At 43.6% G+C, this 16,646-nt stretch overlaps 3 protein-coding genes across 4 annotated transcripts; 1 reads left to right on the forward strand and 2 right to left on the reverse strand.

Annotated features, from left to right (window-relative positions):
* Positions 1–71: 71 nt before the first annotated feature.
* LOC125011133 (microsomal glutathione S-transferase 3-like) lies at positions 72–1,790 on the reverse strand. The gene is made up of 6 exons (XM_047590174.1): positions 1,639–1,790; positions 1,215–1,332; positions 1,058–1,131; positions 904–961; positions 695–767; positions 72–617 (listed from the first exon to the last, which is right to left on the reverse strand). The coding sequence occupies exons 2-6, from the start codon at positions 1,329–1,331 to the stop codon at positions 481–483; spliced, it is 459 nt and encodes a 152-aa protein (XP_047446130.1). The 5' UTR covers position 1,332; positions 1,639–1,790; the 3' UTR covers positions 72–480.
* On the reverse strand, positions 72–14,917 carry LOC125011132 (microsomal glutathione S-transferase 3-like). 2 transcript variants are annotated; one of them, XM_047590173.1, is made up of 7 exons: positions 14,767–14,917; positions 14,353–14,470; positions 14,196–14,269; positions 14,042–14,099; positions 13,833–13,905; positions 13,631–13,755; positions 72–492 (listed from the first exon to the last, which is right to left on the reverse strand). In XM_047590173.1, exons 2-7 carry the CDS (start codon positions 14,467–14,469, stop codon positions 481–483), a joined length of 459 nt encoding a protein of 152 aa, XP_047446129.1. In that variant the 5' UTR covers position 14,470; positions 14,767–14,917; the 3' UTR covers positions 72–480. The 2 variants fall into 2 exon arrangements, with proteins under 2 accessions (XP_047446129.1, XP_047446128.1); XM_047590172.1 differs by lacking the exon at positions 72–492 and having other exon boundaries at positions 13,413–13,755.
* On the forward strand, positions 5,118–12,987 carry LOC125011131 (leucine-rich repeat-containing protein 52-like). Its single transcript, XM_047590171.1, has 2 exons — positions 5,118–6,126; positions 11,023–12,987. The coding sequence occupies exons 1-2, from the start codon at positions 5,478–5,480 to the stop codon at positions 11,349–11,351; spliced, it is 978 nt and encodes a 325-aa protein (XP_047446127.1). The 5' UTR covers positions 5,118–5,477; the 3' UTR covers positions 11,352–12,987.
* Positions 14,918–16,646: the final 1,729 nt, after the last annotated feature.

Raw genomic sequence — 16,646 nt, forward strand, 5'->3', positions numbered from 1 at the left:
ATTTACGGCCAGTGTTTTATATTCAATATAGTTTCACAGCGAGAGACAACATCAAGTAAATGAAAACGTAATTATATTGTAAATTATGGAGATTTTTAATAGACAAAGGCAAAATATTTGACTAACAATTGTCAGCTGTCTTTTTCATAATGATTATACATCACTACACTCCCTATTAGTTTTTATAGTGCAAAGATACACACGATGTTAAGAGTCGTGTAGAAAATCGATTGAAGCTTCCAAATCAGGTTAAAGTTTAAAAACAAAATGATGGCGCCTGTAGGGTGTGCCTATCTGAAAATACATTCAGCTTCCTAAATGAGACGAGTCCTGTCCTGAAGAACCAGTCGTGCCACTTAACAGTTTTGACTTTCACTGGTATACTGGTCTGATTAGCACACACACTGCAAGGTATATGAGTTACATTAATCATATATAGTGCTCTGGATTATAGCCTTTGAAGGTGTGAGGACCTCTTTATCAACTATGGATGTGACGGAAGGGCCCCATCCGCGGTCCAGTCCAGCCCAGCAGGTGGCAGCTGAAGTGTAGCGTGGTTAGCATCATCCCCGCCACAGCCAGATTCCCAAAAAATCCCCTCATTCTTTTGGCAGGATCTGATTGAGATGAATGGTAGTAAGCAAGCTCTATGCATGTTGGAAAAGCAGAACCTGAAACAAGAGCATTTTCTTACCTCCTGTGGCGTAACCGCACGCATACACCTCTCTGCCGACGATCCACAACACTCCAAGTCCACTAATCAGACGCTGTTAAAGCCAAAAACAAATTAAAAATCTCTAAAACTCTTTACTCAAATGTTGTGCTGCAGGATCTTTATTATTGTTAACCATGTAAATCTAATGTATTAGAGGCGGCGTTAAAGTGGTGCAAAGACAAACTTACAGGACAATGTAAACCACCCACAGCCAGAGTGAAAAGAAAGGCGGGGTACATCTCCAGCCTGGTGAGAGATGGAAAGAAAAGCTTGTCAACTTTCACCTGCTTCTTCACTCAATCGTGGCGCAACACCTGTGTGCGCGCAGTGAAGCTGCCTCACGTGTTTTGGTGTGCACGCTGGATACAGTTGAAGATGTCTCCAGTCTCCGGGTCATCGCTGTACATCTTAGGGTACTGCAAAGACAAGAGAGTTTGCTTGTCCAGTGAGTTCATTTATTAATACGCTTTCTGCTGTGTATTTGTACGCTAGTGCTCACCGGTACGTTGTACTTCTTCCGGGCCATTACCACTTTGGCGCCCAGATGTCCAACCATGATCATACTGGCGACGCCAGTTAGCACCACAAACCCATACTCCTTGGAAAGAACCACCATCCTGGCACAGATAAAACAGTCAGTCGGTTGGTAGGAGAGGTCCGCAAAACGCGCTCTGACCAGATGTTGGCTAATCTTAAACGTAACTCATTTATTTGTAATAGCAATTAGATCCACTGCGGATGAGATCAAAGTGAACATTCAGGGCAAAGAAGAGAAAGCAAGTTGAGCAGAGCAGAGCAGAGCAAGGACGCCTTCAAAACGAAAGGTCAAATGAGGAAGCCGACGGCGCCGTGATTTAAGTGCTGGGGCTTTAAGTTTTAAAGTACGTAAGAGAAGCAGCAGCTGTCACAAAATTATCATTTACCTGGAATATGTGTGCTGGACAGGCAGCAGCTATGACACTCAGGTGAAAGCAGACGGAGACGGGAGAGACGGAGGGTTGACGCTGGAGTTTCCTCGACGGCTGCGTCGGTGCGCGTAGCCCGACGTAAGGTAGCTTAGAGGGAAGGGGGCGTGGCGAAGCTAGTTAGCCAGCCCCGGTCAGTATGTCCTGTCCATGAACCTAATTATTACCCCTAACTAGCCACTTAACCTGTAGCTTTTTAAAAGTTGTTCCAAATTTTATTTCTTTTAAAATGGATTCCTTAAAACTTTTTTCTTGCTGCTTGGAATATATCCCTCAGTTGTGTGATGTGGCTGATGCCTGTTTGTTATTGAGCAATCTTTAATAAGAAGAGAAAGGAAAAACAAAAGAAAAAAGGTCCCTTTACCTGACACTGTAGGGCGCAGGTGGGATGCGCTGCTGTGTAGCTCCCTAACACGAACAAAGAGCAGGAAGGAGATTATCTGCTCCACTGTATTTCACCAGGGACAAATGCACTTTGTACTCACCATTTGGTGTTTGACCAATATACTTACTATTGACTTAAGAGAGACTTAAATGTGCAATCAATGTTCGTTAAACAAATAAAGTAGGCAGGTTGGAAACGCTCCAGCTCCATTAGATGTGCTTGCTATGGACTAAGCTGTGCTAATTCGGTGTTCTATTACATAAATAACAATAACACACTCCCTGGTATTACATTCCTGCACTTAATCTTAGCTTCATGGTTGGAAGGTGGTAATTCAACCTTATGATCATTTTGGAGGATCTCCCCCAAAATAATAGAAACATGTCATTACAGCACAATACAGTTCAACAGTACAAACCACAGCCTCCAAAATTAAAACACAGTCGAATCAAGAGCTCAGCATATTACAGTAACACACACAACCATTGTACTCATACTTCTGTTTCTAATGTCACACAATCCAAGAAATCATTACAAGTGGCAGCTATAGCTGAATACAAATATTAACAATATAGTTCTTAGCACGTGCTTCTTTAAGAAAGAAAATCTAAGTTGCTGCTGCAAATTTGAATGAATTTATTTGGACTTTGAGTGGCTAATCATGAGTCCATCTCATGTGTTGAAACCAGTGATTTAAAGTTCTATTTCACAGAGAGGTCACTTCCTCTTTTCCAGCTCAGCGTTGTCTCAACACTCAAAGAGTTTGCTCTGTATGTGACTGATCGTCACATTCAGCACAGTGTCCATGTATTTGTCAACTTTTACTGCCATTAATCTGCTTTTATTACAGTCATTTCTAAGTGGCAAAGGTTTGTCCAATAACATCAATGGCGGCCTGATTCTATAAAAGTGCCGCAGCAAGGTGTGTCACTAAGCCAGTTCACAAGGGCTCTAGAGGGTAGATTTTATCGAGTGGTGGAGTGCAGCCAAATAATCTCCTTCCTGTAAGATCTTTAATACACCAACACTTCAAGTACACAAACCTGCATGCCGGTTGTTAAAAATGCACCTATTATAACTTAGGTTCAGGAACAAGGCCATGCCATTTCCACGGCCTCATCCCTTCCCTTCAATCCCTCTCGTCCCTTCATCTGTTTCCCTCACATCTTGTCTACCATTAAACTTTCTTGTGTCAGTTTTTCCAGGCTCTTTGTTAGTGAACACGTTTCGATGCAAAACAAACAGAGAGACAGATAAGGTAGACAAGTTCTTGCAACAGTGGTGGAACGTGAATGGCAAGTTGTAAGAGGAAGGGTCACAAAACATAATAGTTTAAAGCCTATTTTTACAGTGTGATATGTTGTGCTTTTCCTTTATGTCTTGCACTTTGTATTTCATATAATAGAGAAAGAATATGCGAAATAACAGAACAGTGTAAACAATAAAAAAGACTAAAGAAATATGTATATTGGATAATTGGACTGTGATGTTGGTGAATTTTAGTCAGTGGTGATTGGAGCCACTGTGGATGCTTTGCTGTGGGTGTGAAGAAAACCTCCAAATTTAAACTGAACGACTCTTTGGCTGAAAGTGCTCTTCATCCTCCTCAGCTCAGAACTGAGTTGTCAGTGATGGCTTTCAGCTTCCCTCTTCTTCATTCTCTGTCACTGCCTCTGCGCTGTCCGGTCCCATCCCCGGTCTGTTTACATCCATCAGAACTAAGCTTGTATTTGAGATGAATTTTTACACGGTCTAAAGGCTGACAAATCACCTTCCTCCCCCCTTCCTGTCACACAGTCTGTCTATTCACTGAATATGATTTTAAACTTTTTAAAATGAACAATATGTCGACATTCTCCAGAAACCAGGACATATGTGGTATCTATTTAAAGTTTAAGGTGTTTTCTGGATTTTAAAGCAAAATGTCTGTTATGCATTTGAGCTTCCTATGTCACCAAAATCAGTGGATGGATCTGGACAACCATTAGTTGGGCCATACTCACCCTTCTGCCACAACAACATACATCAGTCTGAGAAGTTCAGTGCATGGCTGCAAAACATGACTCCACAAAGCATTACCAAGCTTTCATCACTAGATGTCCTCATGAAGTCACTGAAAATCCCTGACACAAAACAGCTGTGTGGATTAGTCCAGTGCACATGGACGACAACTGTGAAAAGGCATTAGGATATCCTTAGGCCTCCAGTTCCGACACAGTCGCACTAGGTAACCACGGGGGAAAGGGCTGAACTTCATTTTAGGTTTTATATCTGTGTGTGGTCAGTGTGCAGCGGGTTGTCGATTGTCTGCTCAGGGGGTTCTTTCATGCACTGTCAGCGGCACATCTGTCCTCTTCCTCCTCCACCTCCTCCTCCATCATGTTGAGTCTGATTCAGCACTTCAACACCTACACAGTGAACCAAGAATAGACCCAGGATTCTCATACTGAGACTGGAGAGCGGAGAAAAACAACTGCATGCCTGAGACCACCCTGGGTACAGATTGTGGGTCGGTTGCCTGTGTGACATGTCACCCATTATTATAAAAGCGTCGTTGCACATATTTGCTGAGTGATCTGGGTAGGCTGATTGGGATTCCCCCTCTCAGCACATTGATGTCATTGCATTCTTCCACGTAAAGCCTTGCGATGTGATCACATACGATATGTGTCTCAGGTGTCAGGTGCACTTGATCCTGGCTCTGCCGCACTCACCTGAGGCATGCTCATAAAACAGCGTGAACACACAACAATGCCCATAAACATATTTACCCAGAGGTCACACAGAATTATATGAGAACCAGCTGCTACACACGTGAGGCGTGTATGTAATTGCCGCAGTTGTGTTATAGGTCATATTTATTTGTGACACAGTAGCTGTCGACTGTGCATGGATTATGCTTTGCCTGCTTCATATTTCACGTTAGTCTTGCATTACCTCCACTGCCCAGACCTTCCACCCTCGTTCCAGCTCACACCAAAGCGTGAGATCACTCCACAGCTCACCCTCCACCCCTACCCGCCGCGCAGTTCAGTGCGCCCCCCTCATTTGGATTCAGTTTCTGACAGCGAGAGGATGGCAAACATGTAGTGGAACAACAGAGCGCGATGAGCAGCGCAGCATGAGGGGACCCCACAGCTCCGCTGTCATCAAAATAAACTCGACGAATGTATGAAATCTGAAACAACTCGAAAGCTCCTGGATGTCGGGTTCAACGCGGCGGATGCGCGCTGGATCCAACTGACAGGATGAACTGAGACATTACGCGCAAGAGGTTGCCACGGGCGAGCGTTAGGTTTGACCTCGGTGGAAATCATTTCTGGGACAAACAACTTGGTGAGCATGTCTCAATGAAGAATGTGACTGCGTCTGACTCTGTCCAAACGGGGTTGATGAAGCCCTCGGCGGTGTCATGCGTCTTGCCCCGCAGCCAAGCGCGCAACCCTTGCGGCTCATAGTTTTGCTCCTCTTCACTACGGGGGTCATAACGTCCCCGGTGCTCTCCACTGGCTGCCCGGACAGGTGTGTGTGTGATGACCAGTTGGTGGTCCAGTGCGCTGGGCAGCACCTGACCACCTTCCCAGTTAACTTGCCTCTGGCCACGCGACAGCTCATCATCTCCAACAACCGGATTGTGGAGCTGCCTCCTCTGGCGCTCAACTACCTCTCGGACTTGGTGTATCTGGACTGCAGCAACAACTCCCTGACGGAGATATCAGAGTCCACGTTCGGGAATCTACGCAAGCTGGCCTACCTGGACCTCTCGTTCAACACACTGACCCGGATCGAAGACCGGACGTTCGGGCCTTTGGCGAGCCTGGTGATGCTGAGGATGACGGACAACCCGGGGCTCTCGGAGATCCACCCGGATGCCTTTGCGGAGAACGCGGCCCTTCAGGTGCTCGATGTGAGCCGGAACAACCTGACGGTCTTCAACATCACCTCCATGCTCGCCCTGCCCGCCCTGCGCTCAGTGGGGCTCAGCGGGAACCCCTGGAGCTGCGAATGCGAAAACGAGGACCTCTGCTTGTGGGTCCACCTGGAGGGCTTCAAGTTTCAAGGTCCTGTCAATTAACTTTTCTGTTTTACTGAACTGTCATATAAGGAAATCATCTGAACATAAAGCTGTAAGCCGAGAGTCGGTCACATACAAAGACCCATGTTATGCTCCAGTTATTAATTATTAGATAATGGCGCAATGTTACGCAAACGATTGACATTTTGCTTGAGGCTCCATTCAGTAAATGGCCTCTTTCCATTGAACACGAACCCTTTATGTAGGAAATTCAATATATGTCACAAAAGGAAATGGGTAAATGCTATAAGTGGAACTTTCTTACATTTGGTGATAAATGATGCTATATGGTGATAAAACACTAATAACATAGTTTTGGGGCATTAAACCCCATGGCTGGACGACTCTGGCAAAGGTTAAATTTAGTACACCTGGCACCTATCCAGTCTAGTTCTTCCAACTTTATGAAATGGATGAAGGTGGGTCTTAATCTGATTAAATTTCAGATGTTTAGACAAAAGACTAAATGTAAATAATACAATACAGATACGGACAAAGTTTTTCTAAAGTTGTGTTTCATTTCCAGAAGCATTTCTCAAACATTTTCAATTAAACCAGCACTGAATGGTTGACAAGGTGCGAAGCTTCCTGGAATTCCAGGTTCATAGAACTTATTTTTTGCCTTGTTGCTAATCAACACTTGCATTTGTTTTTCCTCAAGCATCACAAAACATCAGCCTGGGCGATTAAACACATGTGTTTAACACATAAAAGAAAAAATGAATTTGGCAGAAGTGATTTCTAACAACCTGGCAGTTAAGGACTCCCTTAGACCCCTTCAAGGAAAACATGACTCTATGCCTTTTGAAGCACATGCGGAGGCCTCGCTGCTTGATTTCCTTCACACCATGTGGCATCTGAACTCCCCACCACGCCTGCAGCTCCGAGCATGCACAGAGATGATAGTCATTGCATGTATGAAGATATGTTGTTGTGTGTGTGCTGCGTAGACACGCGTGAGACTGTGCGCGTTTATGGGACTCTGCAAAATTAACCCCCTTCTCAGCTTTCAGTGGGATGAGTGGAAAGTGGCAGCAATCAGACTATCAAATGACAGAGGTGGTGAAAGAAGAGAGTAGGGAAGGAAGCCATTTGATTTCTCCTTCTGACAATTCTGCTTTCTGCAAATTTGGAAACGAACAAGTCAGTCCTTTATCTGGGAACAACTTACCAATCTATATTCTATTTAGGTGTTGGGTACTGTGCTGCAGGTGTGAGTAATGGATCAAAGTTGCACCATCAAATATTGATCGCCTTTACTTTCATTACTGTTGAGCTGATGGATGCGTCTGTTGCTCTATAATTTTTCTCACCTTGACTTATTATGCTCAGGCATTGGTATAGATGTGTCACCGTGTAAAAGGGGAGCTGCTATTTATAGTGAGTCTAACTGAGCAAGAAGTCAGTCATAATTCTAACAATATAGCTATAATACAATCGCCACGCTTACTAAAAAGGCATTCCCTACTTCCCCCTGTCTCTCTCCCACACACACACGCTATAGTTCAGCATGGTCCCTCTGAAGCTTAGGCTTAGTCCAAATCGAGTCCTGCAAGAGCTGTCCTATTTTCCTGCTGCTCATCGCCTTTTGTCTAGCTTAATTTGGACTGGAGCCTCTTCCAGTGACAGCTGCCAGCAAGGGAGAAGGCGGACACATAGACACTCGCATTCTCTATACCTCTAAAAAACACAGTCTGTCCATCTTTTTTTAAAGCACACACCAAACCCCAATCTCCCTCTAAACCGTAGCGAGCGCACGCATGCCCGCGTGTACACGCTGACTTATTCGTACAATTAGACACACAGACACATAAAGCACCCTTGTAGTGGTGCTTGAGGGGGAGAATCAGCAGAATAACAATTCTGGGATGGTTGTTTCTGGCTGCAAGCTCTGCCTCCGAAAGCCTTGTTATTTCTCGCCCGGACCTCACCTGGCTCATGCGACATGGCTTGCCTGTCGCCGCGGTTTAGGAAACACATCAATAGCAAGCACGCAAGAGAGAGAGAGAAGGAGGGGAGAGAAATACAGCTTCAGGAAGGAACCAACAGATTCTCCTCTGTCTCGCCTTCCTGGCTAGATTAGCACTCGCTCAGCTGTTATATAAGGGGAGCATCTCGAAATAGAGCAGAGAGTGGATGGGGGAAGGAGAGAGGGAAGCCCTCTCCTTTGATGCCAGTCCCTTTTGGGGTGGGGTGGGGGGGTGAAGCCAGGAGGGTTTCCTTCCTTGCTGTCAGGCGCCTACACATACACACATAGCATATGAACACGTGCATCCATTAACTGACTCTAAAAGGACTGAGATAGCGGATGGGGAAAAAAAAAAGGTGTTGTGAAGGGGTATTATGCATGCATGCGTTAGGTTGAGAAGGAGTGTGTGTGTTCGTAACGGCATATTGTGTGAACGGCGTGCAGGAGCAGCCTTCGAGGAGATCAGAGCAGACTGTGAATCTTCTGTGGTAGACAGAGCTTAGGGAATCGGGCCGTCGTTATTCGGCTGCATCTCTGAGCCTCGCTGACGATACGCACTGTCACATGATTTGGTTGACCATCAGTCGAGCTGGTTTGTACACATTAATGCTGAATGCAGCCACTGCGTGCATAAACACTACAGTGAACATGCAGGAATAGTTTGCCAGAAGGATAGATGTATAGATTTTTTATTTTGGGCAGTTTTGTGTTTTTGAACAGGCTGGCAACGCTGACTACAGAGCACGTCTGTTGTTGCCTTCCACTGCCATCAGTGTCACAGAAATATATGCCACTGTTTGTCCTTTTAATATGCCCCTGTTGGGGGGAAAGACTGGACAAAGACTATGTCTTTATGTGTAGTAATTTTCTGCCTCTCTCTCTTGTTTGTGCTTTCTGATTGGAATCTTTCCTGTGGTCGCAGGCCTCAACAGCTCTGATTGGTCAGAAACACACTTCCTCTTATATGTCTCCAAGTGGCCGGACAAGCACAGAAAATTCACCGTTGTTCAGCCTCCTACACATCTACCTATCATGTCTCTTTTCTGCATTGTAGTAACTTCAGTAAAAGTAACTGTGGCTCCAACTCCAACATGATGCCATAGTTTAAAATACACAGAGAAACTGTGTTCTCTCCACACAAGCATGTCTCAGTAGCCTCCGTGTTGATTGATTTCCCATTATCCTTAAATAATACGTATTATTCAACTGCAATGGTAGGGTGCACAATGTATCTGTAGCCATTAGAGAGCACGTTCTCAAGAATGAGCAAGTTTATAAAATGTAATATCAATGAGTCATTTAAGTAAACATGAAATGTGCTGTGGTATAAACAGAGCCAAAGTGGCAAGGCTCAGTCTGTCGGTATTTGTTATGTTCACATGTGAGCACAGACCGCAGTCTCACAGTGAAGCATGTCATCAGAATGGGACTGTGTATTTTGAGGCTGTTGGTTTCAGAGATAGAGTTTCAGAAAACTCTTCCCCCGTGCAGAAACTTTCAAGCCTTTTGATCTATCCCAGTGGGAACTCCCGCCAGCACAAAAGCTTGGAGAAAACACAAGCCAATTAAAAAACGATGGCCGCATGGAGACGGCAACACTTTGCTGGGTTTCAGTTTGAGCTTGCTGTGACAAAAGGCTCAGCCAGTCTTCGGGATTACTTTCTGGAAAAATGCATCTACTGTCAGCTGCTGCAGAGCTCAGCACCCGTCACTGGGCGTGTTTAATTTTGACTGACGGGCCTTTGAAATGATAGTATATCAAGACAGACTTAGTTGTAGTCATATCCAATCCAATCCAATGATGAGAAACCTTATTATCTGTGGTTCCAGGCAGACACAAAGGCCCAAGCCACTCTCTAATCCTGAGCAGGGAAAGGGAGTTTGAATTATTCATATTTTCTTCTTTTGCAATTTAATGCTGCATCAACTCAAGACTCTAGAATGTGGACAAGGCGCTCACGCCTCACAGTTTCCTGATAAAGAAGGCAACATCATTATGCTGGTGCATTTTTTTTTTTTTTTTACATTTTGTTTTTATTTTTTCAGTTTTGCTATAGATATCTTCAGCTCGGTTTGAGGCCATTTACAAATGCACTGCAAAATGAACTGTAATATGCTTGAATTATTCAACAGTCTGCTCCGTTTAATGCCTTGTGCATTATATTTCCCTCATTCTGTTACTTTGCATTTTGTTACAACTCTTATGACATCAAAGGAGCATTAGCAACAATATAGCTAATTACGTGCCATGGGTTTATGTATGTCTGCTGTGTGTATGTAAAGTTATATGATATATGATATGTGCAAAAGGAGATAAGCGGGTAAATACATTTAAAAATGTAATAAAATATACAGAGAAATAAAATATATTCTCTGTTCTGTCATGAGGGTGAAATAGCACCTCTTTAGGTGCACCACAATGGGACATTACTTAAGAAATATGTCCAGGAGTCAATGGCAAGAGACAAATAATTTTATAATACAATTTGGATTGAGCCGTGCATAACAAAAATGATGTTCATCAGTCATACTGCAACTTTCTGTGGGACTTGAGAAAAATGTTGCGTTTCATTATTCAAATGCAAGTCACCAGCAATTTTCCAGCAGTTTTCACTTGCTGCTGCTAAAAATGTCCCTGACCTGGACTGATGGCACGAAGAGATGCAAACCCTGCACATTAAGCCCAGAACAAAATGAGTCAGCACCTGAATGGTGCCACTCATGGCCAGCTGACGTGTTTATATGCATATTATTTAATTACTTTGTGGGGATTTTAGGTTATTTGAGAAAAGAAGACCGGAATTCAGTCTTTAATGGATTTGAGTGTTTTTATATTTTAATAGATGCTGCCTTGTAGCGTTCCCCCGTGGTTAATCCTCATCACTCCGGTTCTGCTGTGTGTTTGTGTGACAGATGAGGGCCAGACGGTGTGTGGCTCACCTGCTGACACGCAGGGCCGGCGTCTGGGTGAGATGGGCATCCAGCTACGGACGTTATGTCACCAGACTCTGGGCTCCTGGGACTACCTTTTCTTTGTCGTCATCGGCTTTGTCATCTTCGCCGCCGGCACAGTGTCGGCCTGGCTGATGGGGGTCGTCATGGTGCTCTATGAGCGCTACATCAAGAAGAAAGACGAGCAGCTGGATGTGGACGAGGAGGACGAAATCATTGAGACTGGTCGCACGTCGAGGGCCAGGGGCGAAAACGACAAAGGGAGTATAAAGACCTCACATACTGTATAAAAGACTCAATCCCACCCTGCCCGCCATGGATTCCTACAGTGCCTCCTGTCAACTTCCACGACTGTCTGTGAAATCTAATGAAACCGTTAACCTGAGTCTGTTTAAAAGGCTCTGATAGGGAGGATCTTTAGCAGAGATAAGGAATGTCTTTCTACTCATTTGTAGTGGGCTCATAGATCACATATGCAAATGTATTACTTTGTACGTTATTAATGTCTGCGGGTGAAGAAAGGTCGTGCCTGCTCACAGAATCCAAACCTTATCAGTGAAGCTGGTTTTCCTGGAAGCAGCCAGCCAGTCGTGTTCTTAACATTATATATTGGTTGAGCATTAAATAGTTTGTCCTGTGTTCATTAATTACGTGGTGTAATATTTCCTCTTAGATTATTTTCAACTTCTAAGCTAAAACGTTAGCTTTATAGCTACATTCAGCCGAAAGGAGTTCACACATCTGTAATTGTCATTGGCATCAGTTAAATTCTTTTTCACCACTGAGATCACTCACACATGTAAACGTCAAAATGGTGTCTAAATAGGCGGTATTATATCTCTATATAGCAGATTGTCAAACTGGACTACTGAAATAAATCTGGAAATGATCGGCATAGTTAATCTTTTCAAGAGTGGGGGAAATTAAAAATTTGAAATGTTTTTTTAAAAGTGCATATGATAAATTTGGACTCAATGTGGAAAGACATTTAATCTGGAAAACATCGCCAACAGGATTTTCTGTCACATCTGTTTCTCTCTTTCACGTTGTTATAATACAACACACGTTGTACACTTTGTTATAATATTCATTGAATATTCCCATTATGATATAATTTTTACTGTTAAATTCTCTAAGTAGAAATATGTTTGCTGCTCCATGCAGGTGTTTCACAGATGTATGAAAGACAATAGAATACCAGACTGCCCCCCCAAACGTTTTACCTCCCAGGTTCACTTCCCACCATTCCCATGGGTGGACGTTACATTATAATGACTTAATGCAACTTTTCTAGGTACTGGGTTGATTAAAAATCCATAATAGTAAAAATAAAAATCAGCCTTGATAACAGTTGACATGTGTTAAGGGTTTCACAGGCGCCCCTTTAATAACGGTTGCTTATGGGGACAAAGCTTTTTGTGCATTTGCAGCAAGACTGAGTGATGGCCCTTTATCCAGCTCTCTTAATACATCACTGGGTTGTTTGATCAGTCATGTTTCTTTTACCTTGAAAAAAGTTGAAATTGAGCAAGATTTCTTAGCGAATTAGTCTAATTTAAGATTGTGAGGGGCTAAACAACTTTTTATTTAAACCTGAGACTATTAGACTATTAGAACTGTGAAACCTGGCCCCTAAGTAGTGATTACCATAGTGAATGTGTTTACTTTTTGACAGACAAGTTACACTATTATAGGTTGGTTTTACGGACAAGATAATCAGCTTCCTTTTCATAGCACTGCTGGCACTTACCCAAGTCTCATAGTGGTGGACTAGGATTAGGGTTAGTCGGACTAGAAGAAGCGTGGCTGTGTTAAATTAAACATGTTTTGTTGTCATTCTGCCCACAGGCATGGAAGGAGAGGATGAACAGCTTTTATGCAATGCATTTGTATCACTGTATTATGAATAAATCCGCCTGCACACGACATGCGAGTTTGTTGAGTGTGTTGCCTGTGCACTGCAGGTGTGGGGTTTTGTCACACTCAATTATTAGCCCAATAACAAAATACACGAAGCGCACAGTTCTGCAGGGTTTTTTCAAGCTGAGCGAAGCAGCATGTGCTAGCTGCTGATGTCTGATTTGGCAGCGGGCCCCGTTCTGGATGGCAAATAAACAGGACACTTTGATAAATGACGCTCCAACTCCTTCATCTGCTTCATCCTCTCTTTGTTGGGTAACTGATTTGAGTGCAGTGTCCTGTCTGTTTCCGCGCGGCCTGCTGATGCTCCAAAAAGCCTCATGAGGTGTTTACAGGCTTTGACGTCGGCACATTTAGTTCATCCCAGAAGGAAGCAGTTCTGCAGTGAATAAGGCAGCTAACACTATGCAGGTAAAACAAGAGACATAGACTGTTATGACTGTTATGTTTTATGTCCAGCAGTTTATACTTGAAGTTGATATCTTGTAGATGCAGCAGCGTGTTGGAACTGGCATGTGTCGCAGAGGACATTTTAACAGGTGTAAATAATGCAATGGAAATACATTTAGCTGCTTAAGTTTGTCCTGCTATTGTCCACGCTGGCACACCTGTGAGCTCTCACGGCTCGCTGGATTTATCAACTATGGATGTGACGGAAGGGCCCCATCCGCGGTCCAGTCCAGCCCAGCAGGTGGCAGCTGAAGTGTAGCGTGGTCAGCATCATCCCCGCCACAGCCAGATTCCCAAAAAATCCCCTCATTCTTTTGGCAGGATCTGATTGAGATGAATGGTAGTAAGCAAGCTCTATGCATGTTGGAAAAGCAGAACCTGAAACAAAAGCATTTTCTTACCTCCTGTGGCGTAACCACACGCATACACCTCTCTGCCGACGATCCACAACACTCCAAGTCCACTAATCAGACGCTGTTAAAGCCAAAAACAAATTAAAAACCTCTAAAACTATTTACTCAAATGTTGTGCTGCAGGATCTTTATTATTGTTAACCATGTAAATCTAATGTATTAGAGGCGGCGTTAAAGTGGTGCAAAGACAAACTTACAGGACAATGTAGACCACCCACAGCCAGAGTGAAAAGAAAGGCGGGGTACATCTCCAGCCTGGTGAGAGATGGAAAGAAAAGCATGTCAACTTTCACCTGCTTCTTCACTCAATCGTGGCGCAACACCTGTGTGCGCGCAGTGAAGCTGCCTCACGTGTTTTGGTGTGCACGCTGGATACAGTTGAAGATGTCTCCAGTCTCCGGGTCATCGCTGTACATCGCAGGGTACTGCAGAGAGAAGAGAGTTTGCTTGTCCAGTGAGTTCATTTATTAATACGCTTTCTGCTGTGTATTTGTACGCTAGTGCTCACCGGTACGTTGTACTTCTTCCGGGCCATTACCACTTTGGCGCCCAGATGTCCAACCATGATCATACTGGCGACGCCAGTTAGCACCACAAACCCATACTCCTTGGAAAGAACCACCATCCTGGCACAGATAAAACAGTCAGTCGGTTGGTAGGAGAGGTCCGCAAAACGCGCTCTGACCAGATGTTGGCTAATCTTAAACGTAACTCATTTATTTCTAATATCACTGCGGATGAGATCAAAGTGAACATTCAGGGCAAAGAAGAGAAAGCAAGTTGAGCAGAGCAGAGCAGAGCAAGGACGCCTTCAAAACGAAAGGTCAAATGAGGAAGCCGACGGCGCCGTGATTTAAGTGCTGGGCCTTTAAGTTTTAAAGCACGTAAGAGAAGCAGCAGCTGTCACAAAATTATCATTTACCTGGAATATGTGTGCTGGACAGGCAGCAGCTATGACACTCAGGTGAAAGCAGACGGAGACGGGAGAGACGGAGGGTTGACGCTGGAGTTTCCTCGACGGCTGCGTCGGTGCGCGTGGCCCGACGTAAGGTAGCTTAGATGGAAGGGGGCGTGGCGAAGCTAGTTAGCCAGCCCCGGTCAGTATGTCCTGTCCATGAACCTAAATTATTACCCCTAACTAGCCACTTAACCTGTAGCTTTTTAAAAGTTGTTCCAAATTTTATTTCTTTTAAAATTGATTCCTTAAAACTTTTTTCTTGCTGCTTGAAATATATCCCTCAGTTGTGTGATGTGGCTGATGCCTGTTTGTTATTGAGCAATCTTTAATAAGAAGAGAAAGGAAAAACAAAAGAAAAAAGGTCCCTTTACCTGACACTGTAGGGCGCAGGTGGGATGCGCTGCTGTGTAGCTCCCTAACACGAACAAAGAGCAGGAAGGAGATTATCTGCTCCACTGTATTTCACCAGGGACAAATGCACTTTGTACTCACCATTTGGTGTTTGACCAATATACTTACTATTGACTTAAGAGAGACTTAAATGTGCAATCAATGTTCGTTAAACAAATAAAGTAGGCAGGTTGGAAACGCTCCAGCTCCATTAGATGTGCTTGCTATGGACTAAGTGGAAGATGTGGTAATTCAGTATTCTATTACATAAATAACAATAACACACTCCCTAGTATTACATTCCTGCACTTAATCTTAGCTTCATGGTTGGAAGGTGGTAATTCAACCTTATGATCATTTTGGAGGATCTCCCCCAAAATAATAGAAACATGTCATTACAGCACAATACAGTTCAACAGTAGAAACCACAGCCTCCAAAATTAAAACACAGTCGAATCAAGAGCTCAGCATATTACAGTAACACACACAACCATTGTACTCATACTTCTGTTTCTAATGTCACACAATCCAAGAAATCATTACAAGTGGCAGCTATAGCTGAATACAAATATTAACAATATAGTTCTTAGCACGTGCTTCTTTAAGAAAGAAAACCTAAGTTGCTGCTGCAAATTTGAATGAATTTATTTGGACTTTGAGTGGCTAATCATGAGTCCATCTCATGTGTTGAAACCAGTGATTTAAAGTTCTATTTCACAGAGAGGTCACCTCCTCTTTTCCAGCTCAATGTTGTCTCAACATTCAAAGAGTTTGGTCTGTATGTGACTGATCGTCACATTCAGCACAGTGTCCATGTATGTGTCAACTTTTACTGCCATTAATCTGCTTTTATTACAGTCATTTCTAAGTGGCAAAGGTTTGTCCAATAACATCAATGGCGGCCTGATTCTATAAAAGTGCCGCAGCAAGGTGTGTCACTAAGCCAGTTCACAAGGGCTCCGGTCTAAAGGGTAGATTTTATCGAGTGGTGAAGTGCAGCCAAATAATCTCCTTCCTGTAAGATCTTTAATACACCAACACTTCAAGTACACAAACCTGCATGCCGGTTGTTAAAAATGCACCTATTATAACTTAGGTTCAGGAACAAGGCCATGCCATTTCCACCGCCTCATCCCTTCCCTTCAATCCCTCTCGTCCCTTCATCTGTTTCCCTCACATCTTGTCTACCATTAAACTTTCTTGTGTCAGTTTTTCCAGGCTCTTTGTTAGTGAACAGGTTTCGATGCAAAACAAACAGAGAGACGGATAAGGTAGACAAGTTCTTGCAACAGTGGTGGAACGTGAATGGCAAGTTGTAAGAGGAAGGATCACAAAACAAAATAGTTTAAAGCCTATTTTTACAGTGTGATATGTTGTGCTTTTCCTTCATGATTGGCAATTTGTATTTCATATAATAGAGAAAGAATATGCGAAATAACAGAACAGTGTAAACA

The sequence above is a fragment of the Mugil cephalus genome, chromosome 7 (assembly GCF_022458985.1).
Source record: "Mugil cephalus isolate CIBA_MC_2020 chromosome 7, CIBA_Mcephalus_1.1, whole genome shotgun sequence".
NCBI lineage: Eukaryota > Metazoa > Chordata > Actinopteri > Mugiliformes > Mugilidae > Mugil > Mugil cephalus.